Genomic DNA, 26,738 nt, shown 5'->3' with positions numbered 1-26,738 from the left:
TTTCAAATAATTAATAGTCAACTAATATTATGGCTCAATCAGATTCGTATTGGATAAATATACAAAGACATAATAAAAATGGAGCATTTGAATTAGCTCTTCCGAGACATGATAATTTTTTTTATATTTATTTATTTTGTTGACTTAGACATTTTTCGACTGAACTAGATGCAACTTTACTACACTTATTTGGGTTTTAACACCTAACCCACCTAAAGAATGCTTGAGTACTTAAAGGCACCTCCAAATAACTACAGAACGATCTGTTGTGTTGAGTGTATGCTGGAATATTAATCTTGAGTACTTCTTATTATTTCACGATAATGGCGGACGAAACAACTGATGCTGCAAAATCTCAACTGGTAGCCAATCAAACATTTTTGAAACTACTTAATTCCTAAAAACTTGATGGAGAAACACTTCTTTCTTATTGTTCTTATTCTTATAGTTCTTATTCAAGAAATGATAACAAAACCTCTTCTAAAATGTTTAATAGCAAACAATCTAGGAGACACGTTAAAGGAGACTAGACAATTATTAGGAATCGTGATAACAACTTCCATGACAACATCAGAGGCCGAAAGGTGTTTGTCAGTACCAAAGGGCTTCGAAACGTTTCTGAGAATCTAAAATAGACAATTTTAATGACAAAGTTATTGCTAAATTTCGAACAAAAAGAAACGTCACAAACCGCCACTGCAGCAAACGAGGAATCATCATCATCATCATCATCACCGACCAGTATCGGACCCATTCTTTAATCGCAATTGAACCGTTTCTTGTAGACCCGCGTAGACGTGAAAGAATAGCAGCTGGCAACGCAATGACGCTTCTCAGAGCGGCGCCGCTACCAACGCGAGGGCGCCACCGTACGTCTTCTAGCCGGTCGCTCCGACAAACCGGCGAAATCCAATCAGTCAGTCTGAAGCGTTCACGCAGTTTGGCTCGGCACGTCGCTCTCTCGTTCTATCACCAAGTCCGCTATTAACCGTTCTTCAGTCGTGTTTCGTCCGGACCATGTAAATGTCTTCGACGGTGGTGAAATAGTAACTTTTTTTTTTGGTTTTGTTGATGGTGTATCGCGACGTATTTACCCAACGCCAACCCCAGTTTTAGTTGCCTTGAGGATTAATTCACTTTACTCGAATGTTGTTTCGACTCTAACCAAGCTCTATGGTGAGTGTATAGAAAACTAGTGTTGTACAGTCGGGATTTCTAACGAAAAAATCAAGTGAAACTTCGCGAATAAAAGTTCTTTCGTCGTCCAAACGCGAAAGTCCGCTGTCTATCAATTTTAACACAAATAGTTGTGTAAACTAACGTTTTCAGTCATTTAAATATTTACAGATGTTTGAAACCACAATTATTTATAACAATTGAGTATAATATTTCATACAAGGTTAATATATATTTTAAAAGCATTCTTATGTAACAAAATTAAAAACTGTGAATTTATTTAAATATTTTTACACTCATTTAACATTTTATTATTAATTAGCAAGCAAGACAAGTAAGGGATTAAATACAACAACATGTATTTCCCAAGTTAAAAAGTAATTAAACTACTTACACTATACAAGTTCGTGTGGTTTGGTTCGCTTCAGTCTTCTGGTTTCCTGTATGTTGTCTAGTAGCTGTATTGCTTCCACATTGCTGTGATTTAGCAACCTTATTTCATTCTTTAAGGCGAGATATTAAATAAGTTCGTAAATCCATTTTACCTCATCCTTTAGTTCTCTTGAGGACTATATAACTTTACTCGAATATTGTTTTGACTATTAACTAAGCTCTGTGGTGAGTGTATAGAAAACTAGTAGTGTACAGTGGGTATTTCTAACGAAGAAAATCAAGTGAATCTTCCCGACTAAAAGTTTTTTCGTCGTCCAAGCGCAAAAGTTCGTTGTCTATCAATTTTATCACCAATTGTTGTGTAAACTAAGGCTTTCCGTCATTTAAATATTTACAGATGTTTTATACCACAGTGTTTTTTTTAATTGCGTATAGTATTTCATACACAAGGTTAATATGTATTTTAATAGCATTCTTACGTAACAAAATTAAAAACTGTGAATAGATTTTTAAAATAGTTTCATATAAAAACACTCATTTAACATTTTTTTATTAATAAGATCTCACGTTAAATCTTCTGTTGTACTTACATCAATACACAACCAAGACAAGTGTCTTATAGACAAATGTAGGACATCAGTGTGTATTTCTTAAATTAAAATAAAATTAAGTTACTTAAGCAAAAGTTAAGAGTAACACTTCTACACTATACAAGTTCGTGAGGTTTAGTTCGCTTCAATCTTCTGATTCACATAGCTGTGATCTAGCAACCATATTTCATTCTTTAAAGCGAGATATTAAATAAGTCCGTAAATCTATTTTGATTTCGAGGCCATCGGACAAGTTCCATAGATCCAGATTGGCTTTATTGACTGATAAACCAATCTATTTGATCTTAGCTTAACTTGGGAGTATCCTCCGACTCTCCAGTACAGTTTTTTGATTTTAAGTCGTGATCTGCTCTGACTTTGACTTGTTTTTTGTCGCTTTAATTGGTACTCATCAAACTGAGGCTAATCTACTATTAACCAGTGTGGAGTAAAACTACTTGCGATATCATTGAACTTATAAAATACTCCTAATTAATTGCATGTTTAAAAATGTAAACTGTAAACTATCGACTATTTAGTAATTAACTACTTTTTACTATCGACTATTTCAATCGTGTACTCTTAGTTACTATTTTTGGACCTACTAGTTTCATTCGACTGGTTTTTAAAGTTTTGGAACTCTTACATCTCCCTCTTACTAATGGCACGATTGGAAAAAATTAGTAAGCACATGTTGGAGTGACATGAACCATTTACTTTTATTATATTATGTCATTGTTACTTTCTGAATATTAAAATACGATTAAATATATTTGGGATCATTATTCCATTCCTTCTTTCACACTGCCACTTGCCAATTTAAAATGAACCGATCTGTATAATATAGAGAATCAAACAATTATCTGCGTCCTTTCCTCTCACAAAATTAGTATGGAAAGGAATTCGTACATCTCCGTCTGTTATCACAAATAAAATAGTAATTACTATTTTTAGTCGCTGGTTTTTTTTACAATCGACTAATTCGACTGTTTTGTGACTATCGACTGTTTCTACTATTAACAGTCGATAGTTCCCAACGCTATTTGAAAGAAATAAAACTCTCATTTCCCATAATTTGGATATATACGAATGTTCTTACGACTCGGTAACTATATAATTTTATTTCCGTAACACATTCCCAGTTAATTTGATAATATAGCTCAAAGCTCCGTTATTTTAGTATGATTTATTTGTAAAAACAACAGTATCGCTCCATTTTAACTGTTAGTATGACCGTACGTACGCCATATATTTCAGTCCAAGTCTGGCGAAAATAACAATTAACCTTGGATCGAGCTTTTTTTCCTTCCCAAGAACGTTTAACGATAGAGAAACAAAACAATAACATGCCTTTCGAGTTGACGTAATCGTCGCCTACTAATCACCAACGCGATCTTGGAATCCGAACCCAAGTGAGTTTTTCCTGCTCGTGATCCCGTTCAGCGACATCAGGAAATTCTTACGGCGTCGACGGCAACGATTTTCCAAATTGGGTTGACGTTGTCGCTCGTTAACCTTTTAATCAGACCACTTTCTTGAAAATCGAGAAAAATATGCAGATTGTGATTTATATTTAGAGCGCTCGTGTGTAGTCGCAATTTCTTTATTTATATTTTTTTATCGTAGGAATATTGTGTAAGAAATACTATTATATCTTACATTATAATGGTCACGTTCTTGACAATGTACGACATACAAAATATTCGATGCTAATTCTCCTGTATTAATACAATAGTATGAAACATTTCAAGTATTAACATCTTTATTTTTTGGCTTATATCACAAAATAATTCAAACCTATTATACAATAACATTGTGTTGAGATGTAAACAAATCGTTCTCAGCTAAATCAGACTAAAAATAGAGTCAATGTAATCAAACTAAATATAACTGTTTCTTCTAACTAAAATTAATTGCATTTAAACTTGAAATGAATTAAAACCTGGCCCGATGCTACCTACGTACCTACCGAAAGAAATTAATCCGTCTCACGAAAAGACGTCTCCATTTCCATTCGAACAATGCCCCTTCCATTGTTCCACGGGGAATTTATATCCTTTCTTTGCGAACGTCTATTCTCCTTTTCGGGACTTTTCCGTCGTCCGTAGCGAAGGGACCAGAAGGACACCTGAATAGAACGGTTTCCCTGGACGTTCGTCGAACTTTCCATCTTCTACCTTTTCCACTAGCCACGTCCACCTCCCACGCCGACCGATTGTAATGGAAATATCTTGGAGGATTTCGGTGAAATCGAGTTGCAGGTTAACGGAAATCGACGCTGGATTCGTTTAACTGCGGTTAGGTTTAATTTTCTTTCTTTTTGGTGGTGTTCTTGAAACTAGACGTGTCAATATTTTAAAATAAATATTGTTTTGTTCACAAGAACGCCATTTTCATAAATAAATATAAAAACAGTTTCATTTAAACTATAGTATAATCAAAGTTTGTTTAGTAACGCGTCACGGATATTTGTAACGTCGAAATATTGCAATGTTGCCGCATCAACTCTATGTTTTAGTTCAGTTTGCCTTTGACATACAACATTCTAATCTAAATAATATAATTGAACAAAAATGTTATCAAATATAATTTATTTTAACACTATAGTACATCTAATACATGTATTATCGAAGGACTTAAAACTACAATTAAGAACACAGGTATAATAGTTTGTAGGTTAGATTTGTTTTGTTTACATTGAACTTTTTTCCACACCATCTATGAGGCAAGGTTTCTAAGGCGTTTTTTAATGTAGTGGTATCCGACTGGAGGCCTAATCCACTTAAATAACAATTGTATATCTGAGAAACGTACTTTACTTTCATTCGAGAGCATATTTACCTTTTTACGTTTAGTTCTTGTTTCCTTTGATGGTGTGTTTACTTGTCAAGTCATCTTGATATCACTGTATATTTTATTTCTTCTGCTACTATCTGTGTACACCATTCTACCAAAAATTAATAACTTTATTCTGTCTATCTACAAAACAGTTAGTATTCATTCTCTCCTCATACGTTCTAACCTAATGCTCATGTTTAATTTTGAACAATTACAAACATATCTGTGCACACAAATCTTTTACGTCCTATAATACCATTTTCTACAGTTATATTAAATTAATTATGTGCGTACCTTTACTTGTTTCCATTCTCATCACTCTGTCTCAAGAATTTCCACCATTGCACAGCATTATCACAGATCCTGAAAGTTTCCTTCAGTCACTTTCACTTTCCGACTCACTGTCCAATTCACTCACTAAACTATTAATTTCTAATCATGATTCCACCATTCATCAATTACTTCCTCTGTATGTCTTATCGAGTTCATCCAAACCGAAGGAACCGTCTGTCCTTACCTCTTATTACTTTGATTGCTTTCAAGAATTTTGCATGCGTCTGACAACTGGACGACTTTGACAGGCTGATTCGTTTACGTTTTCGAAGTAATCAGACAGCATTGTGTCTCTTTTTAACTAGAATAAAATGAGAAGAAATATATTGTTTGATTCTAATACGAATTTACAAATTGCGGCAGGCAATACGTTAAACATCTTGATGACGTATGTACAAAAAAACTTTGAATAGACTACATACCATATTACAACAAATTGCATCGTTCTTTACTTATTTATTCCACTATTCAATATTTAAAACATTAATATTCTGGAAACTTACCATTGCAGAATTCATCTTTAATTTGTCTTCAATGGTTCTCCTTAATATCTGCCTTATGTCCCACATGGGGAATAAAAATTCACCAACAAATAAGGAATTAAAACTCTACAAACTATTTTATAATTACTAATATTCTTACAACGTTCATTTTAACTCTTGATGCATAGATTAATCTATTCGTTACGTGCAATATTTGATTACTGCTTTATTAGGAAATGCATTTACACTAATAAAACCTGAAATGAATTAGAAGTTAATGTCAATCAATAGCATATCAATTACTACCAGTTCTAGAATAATATTTCTTAGTTGTTCTGAGATCACCATATATCAAATTAATTGAAATTCTTAAAATTGAAAACGTATTGATTGATGTTTATATTATGAATCTGAAAAAGGTGCTCGAGAAAATGTAACTACCGTGTAAACACAGGACAGACAATTCTTGTTATTCTGCAATTTTGTTAATCTATATTAGAATGAACTTTTCGCATATGTCGAGGTTTTCTCGCAGCTTAATATACCTTCCGATAAAACAGACACATTCATTTGTTGTTTCTACAAGTAATATATACAGTTTGTGTGTAACAGAAACAGCGAATCTACCGTGGGCCTGACAAAAGACAAAAAAAATGTTTTTGGGCCAAATGTGTCGCCCCCTAAGAGCTTACTAGTAAACTCGCCACAGATTATCGTTACTAAACAAGCTTCTAACGTTTAGTTTCAATATACTGACGCACCGCGACTTGTCTCTGATACAAAAATAGAAAAACCTTGAACGCTAACATATGCATGCGAGTAAGTACGTACTAAATTGATCTATTGTAATTAAAACCAACGTTTATTAATCATCCGACATCCAAAGTACGTTAATTTAATTACACTGGATGACTGTAAACACGCAAAAACCTTTAATTGTATCGTTTATTATTCTAAACTTGTTTCTACGACGAATACCGATTCGGAAAAAATCAACGAATATTCACGTTAATGTTGAAACAAGGATCGATCTAAAGGTTATCGAGATAAACCAACTAATATACGTAACTGTTCGGTTACCCAATGTGATTACTAAATTTTGCGGGATTTTCTCCTTTGGGGACATTCAAACACAAGCCCGGAGGTGTTATAGGTCATTGATCTGTATTATACACACTTCTTATCAGTTGCCGAAGCTTAAATATGTACTTAGTGGTAATTTCTAAACTCTTTATTCGTTTATAAACGTGAGTTGTCGCGAAAGTGGTTCCGTACCGTTAATATTTTTCATGTTTTATGACGACCTTTGACGGTTGGTGCTTCGGTGGTTCTTCGCCTGTTAAAAAAACTGAATGGTATCCGAATTTGGGTCGGTATAATTGGTGAAAGTTATGTACCATTCAAAAAAGTTTTGCTAACACTGAAATTGATACGCTTCAGATGGCCTCAGGTCAGGGTTATACGGAGGATGTGTCATCAGTTGTCTTGAGCAGGTTCTGTAATTTGTTGTTGTCGTAGATTCCGTTTTAATAGGTTGGGGAAAAAGTAATTTCTGTTTTTTTTTCTGTCATATTTTTAAACTGAATTTATTTATATTAATTATATTGTGTTGTATGTATGATATGTTTGGTGTCCATAACTGAATCCATAGGTCCATATAGATTTTAATATCTGCTTGTAAATCAACAACTTATTATGCAAAGATTAAATTATCTTCCAAATAACCCATACATTTTTTGTATGTTCTGTTGTTTGTTTATTACTTACTTCAAAAAAATTAAAACACGACAATTCTGGATCTGGAATATCTAGAAAAATATGCTGCCTACTGAATTCTTACCACATCATTCATTCATTTTATGATGGTAAATCAAGCATTAGTATGTACTCTTTGATTACACCTTTGATTCTTCTGAGATATTTCACTTCTGTGGCTTGTATCTTACTTTTATCTTTCCTTGGCAATACACACATATCTCGCAACGGAATGTTTTCTTGGTATTTCTTTTTTATTAATGAACTTGCTATATCTAGCGAAGTACAAATTCATGATTTTTCCATTTCTATGACCAAATCTTGAAATAATTGTATCTATAGTTTATTCAAAGTTTTTGTACATGCCGCAATTTCTAAATTCATTTCAGAATCAGACAATATTTTCCTTCTCATTTTATTCTAGTTAAAAAGAGACACAATGCTGTTTGATTAGTTCGAACGCGTAAACGAATGAGCCTGTCAAAGTCATCCGGTTGTCAGACTTATGCAAATTTCTTGAAAGCAATCCTGATAAAAGGTTATAACTCAAACCTATAAACTATTGTGGCTGTATAATTAACTGTAGTTTGTAGATGTTCTGTAATGTTAACATAAATTATATTTGATAACATTTTTGTTCAATTATTTTATTTAGATTATAATTTTGTTGTATGTCAAAGCCAAACTGAACTAAAACTCAGAGTTGATTGCGGCAACATTGCGACGTTTTGACGTCACAAATTTAGATGACGTATGTACACAATAACTTTTAATAGACTTTATATGTTCTATTTTTACATCCTCAGTTAGGATATTAGTTTGTAGTTTGGATATTCTTTTAGTATAATTTTCCGTCTATTCAAGATTTTCTGTAGGTGTGATGGCCTATCAGTTGTTCCCACCCTTTGATATTATAAACAGGATTGGATTTAAACGTTCTCCTTGTCTTAATCCTGCTCGGGTTTTAAAGAATTTTGTGTTCATGTTGTCCACAATGACGGCATTGCTATTACCTACACCTCTTTATTCTAATAGTTGAAAGAATACATGTTCAAAAATTAAAATCAAGAAAATATACGGCCTGATGGGCAGTTCGTTTGGAGCCCAAGATACAGTACGGCGTACAGTTATCTAAAAATTAATCTTTGCATATCTGCCGGGCCGTCAGCTTTTTTACGCGGCCTTACAAGAGTGGCGTCCCCAGGCGATAACATTGAATAGAAAATCGTTCACGCCCTAGCTTGATCTCTATAATTTCCATCGGGCCTGGAGAAAAAACGACAACCTTAGCTGATCTCTCGTCATGATGGCTCGAGGACATATCGATATAAGAGAACAATCAGTTAATTTTATGTGTAATTGCGTCTTTTATGCTCGTTCCATTTCTCTGATATTAGTTTCAATAATGAATCTTTGTATAATGGTATGACTTAGTTATGAAAGCAATCCTATTTTAATATAAACGAAACCCTTAATTTTAAACACTTCACTAGTCACACCTCACAAATAGTTGCGCTATATAATATCTAACTCATGAGGAAACGTAAGTGGTCATTGCGCTGTCTAAATAGCTTATAGTTGTATTAAAATTATTTGTAGGTATCGCTTATACCTTCGTCTGCCAGTTTACCTTTGATGATCTCCATAACAGCACTGTTTTTACCCAAAGGTTCATGGTATAGCCTGTATGGAATGCTTTTCCAGGTGTTCCTGGCAGATTATAATAATCTACGGCAGAGTAACTTTGGTGGCTGCATACCCTGTATTGCGAACCAAATTTCAGTAGGCTAGATAAAGTTCACAATAACTTAAATCCATCTTTGGTGGCTTTACAACCAGGGCTAGGGGGTCAGATCTGGAGAATACGGTGGGTGGGGAAACAATTCGAAGCCCTTACTCATTTTTGCCATCCTTTTCACTGACTTGTGACTCGGTGAATTGTCTTAGTGAAGCAGCTCTTTCTTTTCCTTCAAATGCGGCCGCTTTTCGGCGATTTCGTCCTTCAATCTGTCCAATAACGCTATGTAATAGTCGCTGTTGATGGTCCTTCCTTTTTCAAGGTAGTCAATGAAAATTATTCCATGCGCATTCCAAAATACAAATGTCATAACCTTGCCAGCCGACTGTTGCGTTTTACCACGCTTTTTAGCGGATTCATCGTATGCAGTCCACTCGGATGAGTGTCGATTGGACTTCGGAGTGAAATGACGGAGCCATGATTCATCCATTGTCACATATCGACGCAAAAATAGGGTTTATTACGGTTGATCATCTTCATACACTGATCCGAATCATCAACTCTTTGCTTGATCTTTGCTTTTGATCAAAAGTGAGCTCGCGCGGCACCCACTTTGCACAGAGCTTTCTCATACCCAAATATTCGTGAATGATATGATGTACACGTTCAGTTAATATATTTAAAGAATCTACTATGTCATTCAATTTCAATTTATGGTAATTCAAAATCATTTTGTGAGTTTTTTTAAATGTTTTCGTCAGTAACAACCTCTTTTGGGTATCCACTGCGTTCACCGTCTTCGGTGATCATTTCTCCACGTCTAGACTTAGCATACCAATCCTTGATGGTTGATTTTCCTTGGGCAGTGTCCGGAAACTCGGCATCGAGCCCAGTTTTTGCTTCAACTGTATTTTTCCCTTCAAAAAGCAATATTTAGACTGCTACTTGTAATTTTTCTACGGCCTCAGGTAAAGATACATCTTTTGCCATGGTCTTCTTTTAAGTAAAATGATTATCAAGACATTATATATACAAATACAACAATCAAAAAAACGTTAAAATTACTTCGCTATCCTCAGACGCAAGGAAAAAGTCTGGGAAATGTTTTATTATGACATAAACTCGATACCGCTACAAAAAAAACTGAACGAAACCGGAGGGGGAGCTTCCGCGATATTAAAAAATTCAAACCTACCTCTGTTCCTTTTTATTTCGCGCATTTGTAAAACAATACATACGCTCTGTTCGGGCTTTTCTCGTCGCTATGCCTTCTCGTCAACCGCCTCATATCTGCACGCTCTCCACGAGCTGCATCGTGCAAGGGGGGGTGCATATTTGAATACCCTAGAGATCTTCCGACAAGACCCTCCTCTACCCCGACGGGTTTGTTCTATCCGAGACTCCCCATACTTCCACTCCCCGTTCTATTCAACACTACCACGCCATATTATCCATCGCGGTGGATGCCTCGGGCTTTGTCAACGTTTTGAAAGCGTATCATACCAATTAATACGGTAACTAATTAGATAACAACAGGGGGATTGTTTTGGCGTTGAACTAATGAATTTTATATGAGTTGGGCAGGAAATAAAAACAAAGTTATTAGTTGTAAAGTTATGAATTAAGGAAGATGTTAGCCAGACAGTTTGTAGAATGGTTAAAGGATTTGCAACACAGTACAATAATACATAGGTTGAAAAGTCCCAGGTGTAACAAAGAAATCACGTTTTTTTTTTGTTAAAAATTTTGTTTATTCATCAACGTAAAATTCGTCAAGAGTCACACAATAATTCCAGCGCCGCTCTAACATTTCTATACCCCTTTTGTAGAACGACTTATCTTTTGCCACAAAATAGGCTTGTTACCAGTTGCTGTCCACTCAGATGACTATCGTTTTGACTCCGGAGTGACGTAATGGATCCACGTCTCATCCATTATCACGTAAAACGTAAAAATTCTGGTTTGTTACGTGTAAACATGGCCAAACACTGTTCAGAATCATCAACACGTTCTTGTTTTTGGTCAACAGTGAGCAAACGCGACACCCACTTTGAACAGAGCTTTCTCACAGTCAAATGCTCATGCAATATAAGACCAACAGGTTCTTTTGATATATTTATGATGTTAGCTAACTCAAACAACTTCACTTTTCGATCATTCAAAACAATTTTGTGGATTTTTTTATGTTTTCTGGTGTTACCACCTTATTTCTAAGTCCACTGCGTTTTACACCATCGGTGTCTCAATGACCACATTTGAAGTCAGCAAATCAACGTTTTATTGTTGTTTCTGATGGAGCGGAGTCCTTATAATACTTTTCAAGCTATTACTTCTCTTGGACGGTATTTTTTCCATAAAGAATCAGTGTAAAATTAAAACACGAAATTGTTTTTGACCATTGTTTTAAAAATAACAAAAGTAGTATCATTCTTAGAAGAATAACTCACAAAATTTATGAGTAGAATATCATGAAATTTTAACAGCTTTTTAATGAAGGTTAGTACTAACTGAAAAAGTGATGAATGTAATAAAACTAGCCCGGGATTGTTCAACCCTTGTGTTAGGTAGTGTTGCTGACGACACTACCATAATGGTTGTAGGTAACGACCACGAAGAATCAGCAACGAAATTGCAAACGTCAGTAAACTCAATATATCCACTTCAATTTTATACAAAGAGAAATGAGTACAGGAAGATATTTAGGAATGACAAGAACCGGATGTTAAATTTAGAAGAATGTATCGACTATTCTGCCTGTTAACAAACAGTAAACTGCTGATATATAAGTAAATGCTGAGGCCCATATGGACATATAGCATCCAGATATAGGATTGCTCAAAAAGATCAATCTGCTATAAGAGTATTTAATATTGCGATGTGCTAGTAATACTCCGTGGTACTGTAAAACTAGTGATCTCCATGGAGATTTAGAAATGCACACTTTTAACCAGTCCATTAAAAAAACTCGCCCAAAGTGATGAACAAAAGCTTCTTCACTATAATTATATTGAGGACAAGGCGACTCAAGATGTCTAAGGCTCTTGAGCTAGTGTAGTGTGGTGGTACAACAACAGCAGAGTTCATTATTACTCATTAAAAGTATCGTTCACATTGTTTTTTTTTTGCTATGTCACTAAGATATAGATTTTTTTAAATGTATTTATTACGTTGTTACTAGTAGTTGCCGACTAACCGACAACTTATCTTTACAATAAGAAGGACCCATCGGCCCTATCTTAGTCTCTGGAGTAATAATGTTTATATATTGACACTACTATGTTTCCATTAAATACCTCAACACTTTTGGTAACTGTATAAACTTGTTGAAGATCTATTAATGATTAAGTGAAGCTTTTAATATAATTTATACCAGTTCTCTACATCAGAACATCATAATAATCACTATTTTCCATTGATGCTGTTGTATTTATCATTAGGGACAACGTTATTTTCAGTTTCGTCTTCGTCCCGCAATAAAATTCGAGTGTAACTCGAACAACACTTCTTCCCCAACTTCCATCGGTGCACAAACTTGATCGAAATATTAATAAGCGTAAATAGAATGGAAATATGGTTAAACTACTTAACCAAGAGACGAGATTTCTTAAGACGGTCGAGATGTCAGCGTCAGTCGTAACCAGAACGCGAATAATCACAAATCAGTTCGCGATAAAACTAATCTAAGTTTTAACAAGTTTGGTAAAGTTGCGGCACGTTCGGCTGTCGACGTCGTCGTGAATCCGGCCGAGGTGTCGATGATGACGCCGACAAGCGAGCGTCGGGAAGGCGTCGACTCCCCCCGCCCCAGAAACGGCGAAAACAGCGTCCGAAAGGGCCAGATCTCTGCAATCGATCGCTTCTAGGGACTCACGCGAGCGATGATTAGATTTCTATTGTGGTGACGGTCTTTTAACCGAAGCTCTAAGCAGAAAAGCGAATATTTTGAAAAAAATGTGTATATAGTCTATTCAAAGTTATTTTCTACATACGTCATCAATATTTCAAAACGTCGCAATGTTGCCGCATCAGCTCTGAGTTTTAGTTCAGTTGGGCTTTGATATACAACAAAATTCCAATCTAAATTAAATAATTCAACAAGAACGTTATCAAATTTAATTTATTTTAACATTATAGTACATATCAAAACTACAGTTAATTATACAGCCACAATAGTTTATCCGTTAGAGTTATAACCTCTTATCACTATTGTTTTCAAGAATTTTGCATACGTCTGATAACCGGATGACTTTGACAGGCTCATTAGTTTACGTGTTCGAACTAATCAGACAGCATTGTGTCTCTTTTTAACTGGAACAAGAAGAGAAGGAAAATATTGTCTGATTCTGAAGCGAATTTACATCATACATCACCATGTATTAAACATCTTGATGACGTAGGTACAAAAAACTTTGAATAGACTATAGAGCAGTTTTTTTTAATTTATCATCTTCAAGATCTATTGTTGGAGTCACAAAGAAAGCAGTTTCAGTTGTATTTGAAGCAAATGTTAAAATCTGATGAAAATGAACCTTTCAACTTAGATTTGTATAAAAAATATTTTTATACGTTAGATATCTTCATCTCTGAAGGTTTCAATTGCTCATTTGTTTTTAAGAACTAAGGTTCATTATTGAATCCTGAAAAAACGTTGATCTTGGCGATAAAAATAGCTTGTTCACTAAACCATTCGAATTCCCATATATTCGACCTCTTCAACCTTCAAGTTTTTCTTTGAGCGTTAACTAAATTTCTGAAGTTTACTCATTGTACAGCTAAACCCTTAATATGAAGATATTAAGTTACAATTTTATTTATAACCAATAATAATATTTAGACTAAAGAAATGTATTACTAAATCGATAAATATTTGGTTTTTATTGAAATAAAATCATAATTATAATAAAATAATAGTTTTCCATTAAGTATTATTGAGTTATTAAGTGTACAGAGGCGCTCAAATTTAAATCTTCGACATTCATCACTGCCTCACTCCATCAAACGCTTTTAGAAGCTTTTATAGTCATGCTACTCCATCATTTCTTTTTATGTAGTTTAACCAAAGAAGTTCGAAGGCAATTTCAATATTTATTGGATGAAAACCCAAGGAACCTTTAGACGGTGTAACAGTTCTTGACTCTTTCCAGATGTGTATGTGTTCTGGAATACATCGAAAAGAAGGGTGAGTGGTTACTACATGAATTGAACGAAAATGTCGGACAAAAAAGAAGAGGTTGTGTAGCATATTGTGAACGGCGATCAAAAACGCAACAATTGTAGAACAATTTTTTCAATAAATGCCCTTTTTAGTGAAAAAAACTGATACATAATAGTTGAACTGAATATTTCTGTTACAAATGAAACCTTACGAATTTATCTCCTCCCAACATATTTCCCAATACACAACTTATTTTAAATTAATATCGTTTATACGCGTCGTGAATTGCGTGGCTGAAAGAAAACACGGTTCTTCCATCATTTCTAATCTATCAGGACGAACGGCTAACAACGTTCAAAACTCCCGTGAAAAATGACGGTTCCCCACGAGATTCATGTCGAATTATAAAGTCTAAAAAGGTAATTTACATCGTTCAATCCGTACCCAGGCCACTATCGAGAAAATCAATTAGTGGGACATTCCAATAGAGAAAGAAATAAATAAACGATTTATGAGCATCTGTAATGAATCGATCTCTAATGAATGACACGATGGTATTTTTTACGGTTCTTGTATAGGTATCAATTTCGTTTTTGTCGTTTTATAAGGATCTTTTAATTGGTTATAAAATAGCTTGAACATGTTTGCTTGTTATAACGAGGCCAGTTTTAGACGGTTTTCCCTTTGATGATGGGTCAAAACAGCAACTGATTTTATGTACATGCTGGTGATGAAGCTTTTTACATCATTTCCAGCTCTTATTTTAAACTCTTTCTTTCGTATCTTCCCCGTTTTTGTCGCACATTTTATTTTTCATTTTTATAATTTTATCGTTTATTTATATCTCCTATTTATATTTATACCTCTTGTTTATATCTCGTAATTTCATATGTTTTCTTTTGTATTTCCAACTCTTTTTATAGTTGTTTTCTTCTTGTTTTTTCTCAGTCCCAATTTTTGTCCTTCTTTTATTAATTCTTCTAGGATTTTTAACTACATGTATTCGTGTTAGTTATTATGACAAGATCTTTTGCACCCTCTGATCTTAGTGTATACAATACACTGATAGGTTAAAAGTGCAACTGGTTTTATGTCCACGGCGTTGATGAAGCTTTCTAAATAATTTTCAGCAGCTCTTATTTTAAAGTTTCCCTTTCGTATATTTCTCATATTATGTCTACTTAGATATCTTACATTTATGATTTTATCTTTTATATCTGCTCTTTATAACTATGCCTCCTTTTTATATACATTAATTTCATGTTTTTCATTCTTCCCTTACATATTTTCCTTGTGTGTTTCTTTTTATAGTTATTTTCTTCGTGTTTCTTCTTAGTTGCAGTTGTTGTTTTTTTATTTAAGATTTTTCTACTACATATATTCCCGTTAATTATTATGACAAAATCCTCTACATCCTCTGGTCTTAGTGTATTTTAATATCTGTGTCAGAATTATTTTATATTCATCATTTTATTCTATTACTTTACTATGTTTTTCGTTGTGTGTATCAATTTTCGTTGTTCCATATTTATATCTTTACATACATTTTCTGTTTTTTTTTCGATTTCAATTACCCTCTTGGTCTGTTTACTGCGGTTCATCTTCTACTAGCCTCCTTTGCATGCTTCTTATTATTCTTTCCTTTACTTTATATTCTTCCTCATCTTCATCTCTGTTATTACTAATCAATTCCAGTATCGTCTTAAGATTTCCTTCATGTGCTTGTTGTTATTTTCGATTAATTTTTACTTTCTTAAAACACATACTTTTCATTTACAATATTTTACAAATATTAAACTTTGATAGACCTGATATTTACTGAAATAACTTTATCAAAACGAGAACTGTATTATCTCTAATTTTTTATGGAGATGTATGAATGCAACATCGAAATCATTGACATAAATATACAAAATTATGTAATCTAGAGAATCATCCACCCTGTATTTATTTACTGAATTTTTTTCCGCCAATATCTCCAATTCTGTAGATTTATTATGTCCATCTATAAATCTATATGTTTATATATGGATATATCTATTTTTCGTATACATTACTGAAAGAACTCCGAAAGCAATAAGGCATCTCTGCATTTATTAATAACCGCTTCTTTAGTCTCGATGCGAAAGAAAGAAAAAAGGACGCCGCGCCAATCGGTCTTAAAACGTCTGACCTACATAACCGCGATTGTTTAGCGCGCTAGTTAATTGATGCTGGCTCCGTCTTGAATCTCAACATTTAAAATGTTCAATTCACCTCCTCCAGTCGTAAGTAAAAGTATATTAAACACGCATGAGATCATTCGGCTTAGAAATGTATACGAGGAAAACTAGAATAATGAACGAAGTCGACTCTAAAACAAATTAGTCAGTTCAAAAAACAAATGATGGCTCAAAACATATTGTAAAAAGTAAGACGACATAATATTAAATTTTTAGTTATAAATTAAAGGAAATAAAACAATGAACCTTATTTATTTCATAAACCATTTATTAAACTATCACATATTTGGATATAAAATGCTACAATTGTATTATATATATAAATAACATTTTGTAACAACTTCCTTGTAGATAGATTCCTTTATACTTCTCACACTAATTACTACTCAAGTATCTAAAAACTCTTTCAAGTATTTTCTTTTATTTCTTCGTAGGAAAGTAGATTTTCTTTTCTCTTTAACATTTTGGCAGATTGCTCTTCCTTATCAACAGATTGTACAGCTGTAATAAGTTCAATACTTTCCCAATTAGCTACCTTTTCGGAATTAATGGTATGCAATATTTTTCTGCACTTCTGGAATGTCTATAAATTGGACGAGTCATTGAAAGTACTAAATATATAATTTCCTATTACCTTATCAAAATTCAATTGTAGGATATTATTCTTGCTTCTTCTTACCTTATCGTACCCTTATCTACCCTACCTAAAATTAATTTGTAACTTTTACGGAAATTACTACCTTAATGATTACTCCTTGTACAGATGTATATTAAACTTCTAGCATTGTTTTCTGAAAAGATTCTGTGACTTCTTACTACTTTCAAATTCTTAAATATAGATTAGATTGTTTAACATCTATATTATGGATTTGACAAAGGTACTGTCAAAATTCAGTATAGATACTAAAATCATTAAGTTAAATTAAAAAGCGTTCTTTTTAAGTAAGAAGGAATGTCAAAAAATAACTTTGTAAAAAGTATCAAACGTTTTATAATTAAATAAATAAATAGCCAACATTAAATCAGAGTAATACCGTTTACCATCATTTATTTAGAGGAATGTTTAGCTTGCAGTAACCTGCTGTGTTGCCAAATCTAAACGCACTATATATTATGTACTAAATAGTAAAAAAATGGATCCACTCTATTAAAAAAAAAACAAAGTATATGTTAATTTGGCATCATCTACATATTAGTAAATAGTGCCGAAAGTAGCCGAATCTCTGGACAAGGATTATTTTTAATGTATCCTTTCAAATCGTTCCTATTTTTAAAAATTTTAAACAAATAAGCTGTATAAAAAACCTGCATGCCTTATCTTAATACGTTTGTTGTTGACTCATAAATGTTCAGTAACAATACAAAGTCGCCTATATAACGCAATATTCTATTTAGATTGATACGATAAGACGGAATGAGGTCAATATCGTCACCCAGATAGGTAGGGCAAGTCTAATACCGATCATTTCCGATATATTCTATATAAACACAACGCAGCTTAACAAAAAGAGAGAATTGTTGGTGTGAAAAATGACGTCAGCTATATGTTAATGCTAATAGAAAGGATATAAAAGCGTTGGGAATATATTCAGTTAAATTTATGACTAATAAATAACGAACAACCACTTCGTGGTGCATAGGAATTATGTCAGTTTTATTTTCGGAGTATCGGGTTTAGTCTAACTAAGCAAATGCCGGCAAAATCTAATTAATTATAGTCGATTAATGATTTATTCGACGAAACTAGACCGATGTCTGTTGTATGTGCATAATATTGAACGCTATTGTCTGATGTCGTGAAGGCATCTGATAATAAATACAGTTCCAAGGTTATTTTCAATAATATACGCGATTAACATAATATGATTAATTATTCTAATGATGTTTTGATTAAATATTGTTTTTAATCAGTAAATTGTTTACTGAAGTAAATTGATTCAACAAAACTTGAGATATTGTGTTAACCATCTAATCGTTTAAAATTTCGATTTTAGGTTTTTCAGGGTATATTTCAAGATTTAAAACATGAAAAATAACTATTTTTCAAATTTCTAGACTAGAATATCCCCATAATCAGCTGGATACTTTATAGGTGGTTTAAAGGTGATAGGAATGACCTGTATATATAAATAAACTTTCTATTGTTCGGTATTAGAATGACCGACGTTGACAAATGAATTCAGGCTGAGGTAACCCGATCTGAATGTTGTAATACCTGATTCGTCCGTTGTTCAAAATGGTTTGGCAATAAAAAAAAGTGCCGCAGTTTAGAAAGGTGGTGTGGCAATATCACGATGTCAAGTATATTGCGAAATAACGATTATAGTCATCTGTGGGAAAATAAATTGGCCAGTCACCAGCTGACCGTGACGACGTTCATTGAGAGTTTAGATGACGAATTTCAGTTTACCAAATAATAAATATAAATATCAATATAATGTTTGTTTCTGTTTTTGCTTAATAACAATGTACGATATTTACTGATAGTTAATGAAGAAACATTAATTGATAATAAAAGCAGGTTTACATTAAGCAAAACAGTACGGAGACTGCACAGTAATTTTAAATACTAACTGGAACAACTTCCTGAAGAATATTCTGATAAGTATTATTTAAAAACCGTTTTCAACAGTGCCTTAAATGACTGAAATATACGTATTCCTTCTCGAACTGTCTCTGAAAAAAAAGGGAGATAATTGCTGATTAAAATTAAAGAGACTAACACTATTTGAATTAATTCAGTGAAGTAAGTAAAATTCAGAGCACATTAAAGTGTCTATCATGGAATAAGAACTTTGTAATTTTAAACCGTAGCGATTTAGGATAAAAACAAATAGCTTATTAGTGTTCATTTGCTAGATTTCAATAATAAATGACATTCATAATAAAAAAAATAAGTCCCAGAAAGTATCTGAAAATAGCAACTGAAACAGTCGATAGTAAAAAGTAGCCCTAACGTAAAAACCTAAAATTATATTCTTTACATTGATATTTAACATTTCAGCAACCAACCTAACATTGCATTTGACACAACCATATACAATAGCAACGTATGAAAAGATTTGGAACCATATTAAACCCCTTTCCAAACTAAAAGAATTCATGAAGAAACAAGTCTCCAGGCACTACCTCTTCGAAAAATGTATACATCCGACTCTCCGAGCTCCCGAGAGAGCAGCTTGGGGCGCTTCTCTCGGTTATAAACTAGTCGGCAACGACCTCGGTCATGACATCATCCGCGACTCATTTGATGATGTCGAGAAATAAAACAGGAGCGCCGAAACTATGCGAGAACACGCTACATGCAACCGGCAGCATCTTTTCCCCGGATCTGAACGACCATCGTAAAGACGGCGTCGTGTTGGTTTTGTCTCCTCCAGCATCGCTTCGTGCATCTCTCAGGTGGACTGGGAATTTTTAACGTTGTCGATGTTCGAGAGCGTTGGTAAGGGATCTAATATCTCATGCGGTTTATCAAATATCTCGCCCTAAACAACTAGAAAGCATCAAAGCTTTTTGTTCTTTGTGTAAAAATTAATTTTTTATTTTTTATTTTTTAATATATTGGTACTAGTCATTGACGAGTAGCTTACAACTTCTGTCTGATTCTGGAGAATCCTAGCATGCGCGCAAAGATTTAAATTTGTAACGTTGCCAGTTCTTGCAAGTCAGACGTACATTTGAAGAATATAATATAATTATAGAGAAATAGAGATTTAACTTTATATGAAACTTTGGGGAAAAGTTTTGCGAGGTCCAACATGTAGGTGTCGCTACCTTTAACTTATTACTTGTTTTAATCGTTATACTATGAGCAATGACGGGATCCGATTGGTTCACTTCATCTGTACAGCGCCTTTATTGTTTTTTTTTGTTTCGGGCGCCATTTTCGGTGTAACTAACCTAAGGAGCAGTGAATTTAGATTTAGAAGGCTACTTAATCACTATAATTTCTATTTTTTTGGGGTCTATCAGAGTTCATGGATTGAAGAATATACATCCTTCGCCTAATATGTTTGACAAATCATTTAAAAGGCTCATAAGTTAATTTTATTCATTTCATGTGCCTTTAGGAAATTGTGAAAAGGATTAATTCCAAACTAACGGGGGATGTATTACTAAGAGTTGCGAAATTGCAATTTTACTTTATATAATAATAATAATAAGGAATGTTATTATTCGTTGAAACTTGTATGAAAGAAGTTTTAATATACAAAAGGCTTGAACAACCATCGAGAGAAAAGTCCCAATAGTTGCCAAGATTATCATTAATCAATAGTCAAAATGCTTTTTACCTTATCAGATCAGAGTCGCAGCTAGGACGACAGAGCCAGAACGTTAAAAACCAGTTGAATGAAACTATGTTAACAGGTCCGAAAATAGGGACTGAAGGTACACAACTGTTGATTAAAAATTTCGCATTTTCAACAATAAATATCGTATAAGATCAAAATATATCCAGGCATCAAGTAGTGTATTTCGTACTTCCAAAACTAAACACTATTAACGCTTGTTACGTTATCTCTTCGCATCCCCCCCCTCCTGCTTCTCGGCCGGGAAGACTCCACTCATTCCCAAACAGTCAAACATCAGAGCTATTCGAAATTTATGGCCCGTTTTGCTATAAAGATGTTCCGGATTCTTAATTAGTAAATAAATTACGGGGTGTATATTAAACATTATGTTCGGATGAACCGGCTTTCCGTACGGCACGTTTGGCGCTTCCTTAGGTGTTAATGACGGCAAAAGACGCGGCCATTAATCCCAGGGTAGGTGGGGAGACTGGTCCGAACGTGATGACATAGCTGGGCGAGAGATTAGCGCCTTTGTATCGATGTTTGTGACGTTAGATTCGATTGGTGCCGGTGAGTCATGTTGTCAGAGGAAGGGATGTTGGATATTTAAGCGTCTGGTTTATATTTTATTTGAAAATCACATGTCGTACATAAAAGGTCAATTGGAAAGTCTCCGGCCAGATTAAATCCATTGTTTTTTAGTTAGCCCTAACCTTCAAAAGATACGTATATAAATTTGACAGCTGTCGGATCATTAGTTTGTGAATTATAGCATTTTGAGTGAAGCGATATTTGTTATTGTGAAAAAATGGATAAAAAGGAATTTCGCGTGTTGATAAAATGTTTTGAAGCGAAAAAATACAGCTGAAACAAAAACTTGGCCTGATGCCCAGTTTCCGGATACTGTCCCAGGAATATCAATCATCAAGGATTGGTATGCTAAGTTTAAACGTGGTGAAATGAGCACCGAAGACGGTGAACGCAGTGGACACCCAAAAGAGGTTGTTACCAACGAAAACATTAAAAAATCCACAAAATGATTTTGAATGGCTATAAATTGAAATTGAATGAAATAGCAGACACTCTAAAGATATCAACTGAACGTGTACATCATATCATTCACGAATATTTGGGTATGAGAAAGCTCTGTGCAGAGTGGGTGCCGCGTGAGCTCACTTTTGACCAAAAACAACGACCAGTTGATGATTTGGAGCAATGTTTGAAGATGATCAAGCGTAATAAACCCGAGTTTTGCGTCGATATGTGACAATGGAAGAAATATGGCTCCATCATTCCACTCCGAAGTCCAATCGACAGTCATGCAAGTGGACTGCACACGATGAATCCGCTCTAAGGCATAAGAAAACGCAACAGTCGGCTGGCAAGTCGGTTACGGCGTCTGCATTTTGGGATATGCATAGAATAATTTTCATTGATTACCTTGAAAAAGGAAGGACCATCAACAGCGTTATTGGACCGTTTGAAGCACAAAATCTCCTAAAAAATGCCGTATTTGAAGAAAAAGAAAGTGCTGCTCTACCAAGACAATGCAACGTGTCACAAGTCTGTGAAAACGATGGCAAAAATCCATCAATTGGGCCTCGAATTGCTTCCTCATCTACCGTATTCCCCAGATCTGGTCACCAGCGATTATTTCCTGTTCTCAGATCTCAAAAGAATGCTCGCCGGGAAGAAATTTTCGTCGAACAAAAATCGCCGAAACTGAGGCCTATTTTGAAGCACAAATCGTACTACGATAATGGTATCGAAAAGTTGGATGGTCGCGATAATCAATGTATCACCCTTGAAGGGAATTATGTTGAATAAAAAAAACTAATTTTGCCAAAATAGTGTGTTTTACTATGGCAGGGATCGCGGCTAGGATGATATAGCCGGAAAGTTAAAAAACCAGTCAACAGTCAGTGGTAAAAAGTAGTAAAATCAATCGAACCAAAAATGGCGACTGAAACAGTCGATAGTCAATTTCAGTCGATAGTTCCCAACACTATAAAAAACGGTAATGACTTTCCGGTACGCCTGGTACATTAAGATACAGCCAGAAGAAAAAAAGAATAGTTACAGCGAAATAACGCTCTATGTTTTCTTTTTTCCTATAAAAAATTAATAGAAATTAAAATCAGTTCAGGATCCCAATGAGTGTACAGTATCCCGTAAATTGTTACCCGCACCGGCGTTAAAGGATTTATCGCGTAAACTGCCGAGGAAATCCTTCACTCCTCTCCCACAAAATACGGGTTCGTTTTCTTTCTTCCTCCGTCTCCTAAACGAAAATGTTTACATCGAAGAGATCCCAAGGCAGTGATACTTGAACAGGGTCAATTTATACTTATTTTTCTAGGCCTGATCAAAAGGTTACCGATTAGGTTGGTCGGCGCAACAACGAATAATAAAACGCTATCTGCCGCGTACGTCATGAATTATTTATGATGTAAAACCGTGTAATAGAAGTTTCGCCGTTTTTTCCTTTCCTCTCGCCCCCCCGACCATCTTTTATTCATATAAAATACGCCGCGCTCAGTATTTAAAATATTTATTATATTATTTTGTGTGTTTTTTTTTTTTCGGTAGAAACGCGCGAGCCGCGGTGGTAAATTATGAAACAAGCCGATTTGGGGAAATCTGTTTAAAATCCAATCGAAATATGCATACGTCGAAGGGTTTTTCGTTGTAATGGATAAAAATAAACAATTTAGCATACACCGAGCATGTTCCGGATGTATGGGATTTTTTTGGACAACGGGTCAATTGAAAAGTCCCCGGCCTGGCACATAGATGGCACTACTAGAATTAAATTCATATGTTTTTTAGTTAGTCCTAACCCTCAAAAGATGCGTCTATAAATTTGACAGCTGTCGGATCATTAGTTTGTGAATTATAGCATTTTGAGTGAAGCAACTTTTGTTAATGTTCATGGAATTTCGCGTATTGATAAAATATTGCTTTTTGAAGGGAAAACATACGAAAATTATACGTTGATGCAAAAACTTGGCTTGATGTCGAGTTTCCGGACACTGTCCCAGGAAAATCAACCATCAAGGATTGGTATGCTAAGTTTAAACGTGGTGAAATGAGCATAGAAGACAGTGAACGCCCAAAAGGGATTGTTACCGACGAAAACATTGAAAAAATCCACAAAATGATTTTGAATGACCGTAAATTGAAATTGAATGAAACAGCAGACACTCTACAGATATCGACTGAACGTGTACATCATATCAGTCACGAATATTTGGGTATGAGAAAGCTCTGTGTAAAGTGGGTTTAGCTCAATTTTAACCAAACGACGAGTTGATGATTCGGAGCAGTGTTTGAAGATGATCAAGCGTAATAAACCCGAGTTTTTGCGTCGATATGTTACAATGGATGAAATATGCCTCTATCATTTCACTCCGAAGTCCAATCGACCGAGTGGATTGCACACAAAGCGTGGGAAAACGCAACAGTCGGCTGGCAAGGTTATGGCGTCTGTATTTTGGGATGCGCATGGAATAATTTTCTTTGACTACCTTAAAAAAGGAGGAACCATCAACAGCGACTATCACATAGCGTTACTGGACCGTTTGAAGGACGAAATCGAAATGGAAGAAAAAAAGTGCTTTGATACACACAAGAGACCTTTGTTGGGATAATCATCAGCAAATTTTTGTATGGGAAACTGAAATAATAAAAGAAAGAAAACAGGATTTCTCTACTAAACTTGGGACATAATGGAGAACAAAAACTAATGAAAAGAGGGACCTAATCTCTAAAAAAAACACACAACTGTTTAGGATTTTTATGAGCTTGAAAAAAAATCGGTTCATCATTCAGATATCTGAACTTGGGTAATTAAAATTATATAGTCGAGGTGGTACCCGATTGAGACGTTTAAAAACAAAACAGAAAGGACCCGGTTACCCGACGGGTTTTACTCGATGAAAACGATGAAACCTCTTAATCTTATCACCACTCACAACCATCCGCTAATAAATCGTCATATCCTTCAGATAGTACCCATAAACGGTACAGCTACGTTCCTACATCGACTGCCACTTAAAAAAAAGGTTGTTATCACTGAAACTATCTGAATTTTTAACTGTATTCCTCTCGACTCGCTCATAAGTAAGACCATGACTGCATCTCATCATTCACACGCGCACTACTCAAACCACCTATCAGTACCGGCGACGAGAATCAAGATAACTAATTGCTTTCACCAAATTTATATCTGTCGATTATCTCACCGGCGATTTCGCTCTAATCTTCGATATGTCGCCCACCATCCGACGAGAAGTTCTCGTTCTTAGTGAACGACAACGTGTTACCGTTAATCTGGACAAAGTTCTCTTTAATTAGAATGGTTGTTACATAATTAATAACGTCGTTTCGGCTCGGACCATGGGAATATTCAAATACGTTGGACTCGGTTGACGGAGATATCTTCGCCGAGCAAGAGGGGGGAGACAGGTCGAGACGAACACCGAACAGATAAAAAAGATTTAATTAATCAACAGCCTGGTCTCGTGAAATATATTTTTTTTAATTTTAAAAACCAGTAATTAATTTTATAGTTTTTGTGTACATTGAAGGTTTTGTCATTAAAAACTGTATTTAACGTTATATTCTTCACTCTGATAGTGTCTGATTATTTTAGTTCTGTAAATTCTCTGCCTAAGGCTGTAGAAAGAGTACAAGTAACAGTCAACAAGATCTACATGGACTTCAGACTGGAAAATACAGCTTAATAGTTGTTCTGATTTCCTGTGTGTTGTTCAGTAGCTGTATTGTTTCCAACTTGCTGTGACATAGTAAGCTTTTTTCAGGCTTTAGTCTCTTTTCACGCTTATATCGTGCAGTTCTTCATTGGTTATGTAACGATAAGCATTGGTAATTAATCGTAGAACTTTGTTTTAGGTGTTTTGGCTTACTAGTTGCTTTAATGCTCTAGTATAACCCCATAAGTTCCATAAACAGTCCTAATAATTGACTTAAAAAAGGATTTCCATATTCTTATATTAAGTTGAGAGTATCTTCCGAATAATCAGTACGGTTCTTCGAATTTGGGTCTGATCTACTCTTCTTTTTGTCTAACGTGATGTTTACAATTTTTCCTACTATCGAGATGGATGTCAGGAAGATGATGGAAGTTTTTGTCATTTCGCCTCTCAATTTCTCAATTCATTTTCACTTTTCTCTCTCTCATCTATTTGTGAATGTTATTAAGTACTACTTGTACTTTTTCTACAACCTAGAGACAGACAGGTGGTGATTTCAAACAAGAAATATTGTATTTTTAAGTGATTTAACAGGTTTTAATAGCATAATCTGAAATAATTTGGATATAGCAGGTAGCAGCAGGATAGGCAGGTAAGATCAAACTTGATAACCATTTGTGCCAATTGATAACATCCCAGAACATGCTTCAATCTCAAAGAGACAACAGATATGTAAGTCAACATAATGATTGTTCTTCGTGGCAATTCTTTCAGGAATCCAGGTAAAATATAATCACTCCCAATAGCCATTTTGGGAAGAAAGTAAGAATTAAAAAATGAAACATGGTTCTTGCAAGTTTCATATTGAATTATTGATAATACTGTTATTGTTTGTTTTTGGATTGTTAATATTATTTCCAACATCTAGATACTCATTTATTAGGTTGGAAGGAAAAGAAATTTCGGGTTTTCTTTATAGATAACTTTAAAGTATCATATCTCTAATATTACTATGTCAAAGAAGCCATCATATAGCATATATATAT

General features: G+C 34.4%; 1 protein-coding gene and 1 long non-coding RNA gene across 2 annotated transcripts in view; one reads left to right on the top strand and one right to left on the bottom strand.

The window, feature by feature from the left end:
* The first annotated feature begins 914 nt into the window (after positions 1–914).
* The window catches only part of LOC143202527 (uncharacterized), an 83,915-nt gene continuing 58,091 nt past the window's right edge, over positions 915–26,738 (top strand). The window contains exon 1 of the mRNA XM_076414130.1: positions 915–1,176. Within this exon, the coding sequence (XP_076270245.1) occupies positions 1,174–1,176 (3 nt within the window). The 5' untranslated portion in view covers positions 915–1,173. The remainder of the gene's footprint in view (positions 1,177–26,738) is intronic.
* On the bottom strand, positions 4,815–5,423 carry LOC143202549 (uncharacterized). The gene is made up of 3 exons (XR_013007182.1): positions 5,292–5,423; positions 5,001–5,106; positions 4,815–4,940 (listed from the first exon to the last, which is right to left on the bottom strand). It is a non-coding gene; the product is annotated as an uncharacterized LOC143202549 (long non-coding RNA).

The sequence above is a fragment of the Rhynchophorus ferrugineus genome, unplaced genomic scaffold (assembly GCF_030347505.1).
Source record: "Rhynchophorus ferrugineus isolate W39M unplaced genomic scaffold, kcgeb_rfMv2 rfM9, whole genome shotgun sequence".
Taxonomy (NCBI): Eukaryota; Metazoa; Arthropoda; class Insecta; order Coleoptera; family Curculionidae; genus Rhynchophorus; species Rhynchophorus ferrugineus.
This window is presented reverse-complemented; position numbering and strand designations above follow the sequence as displayed.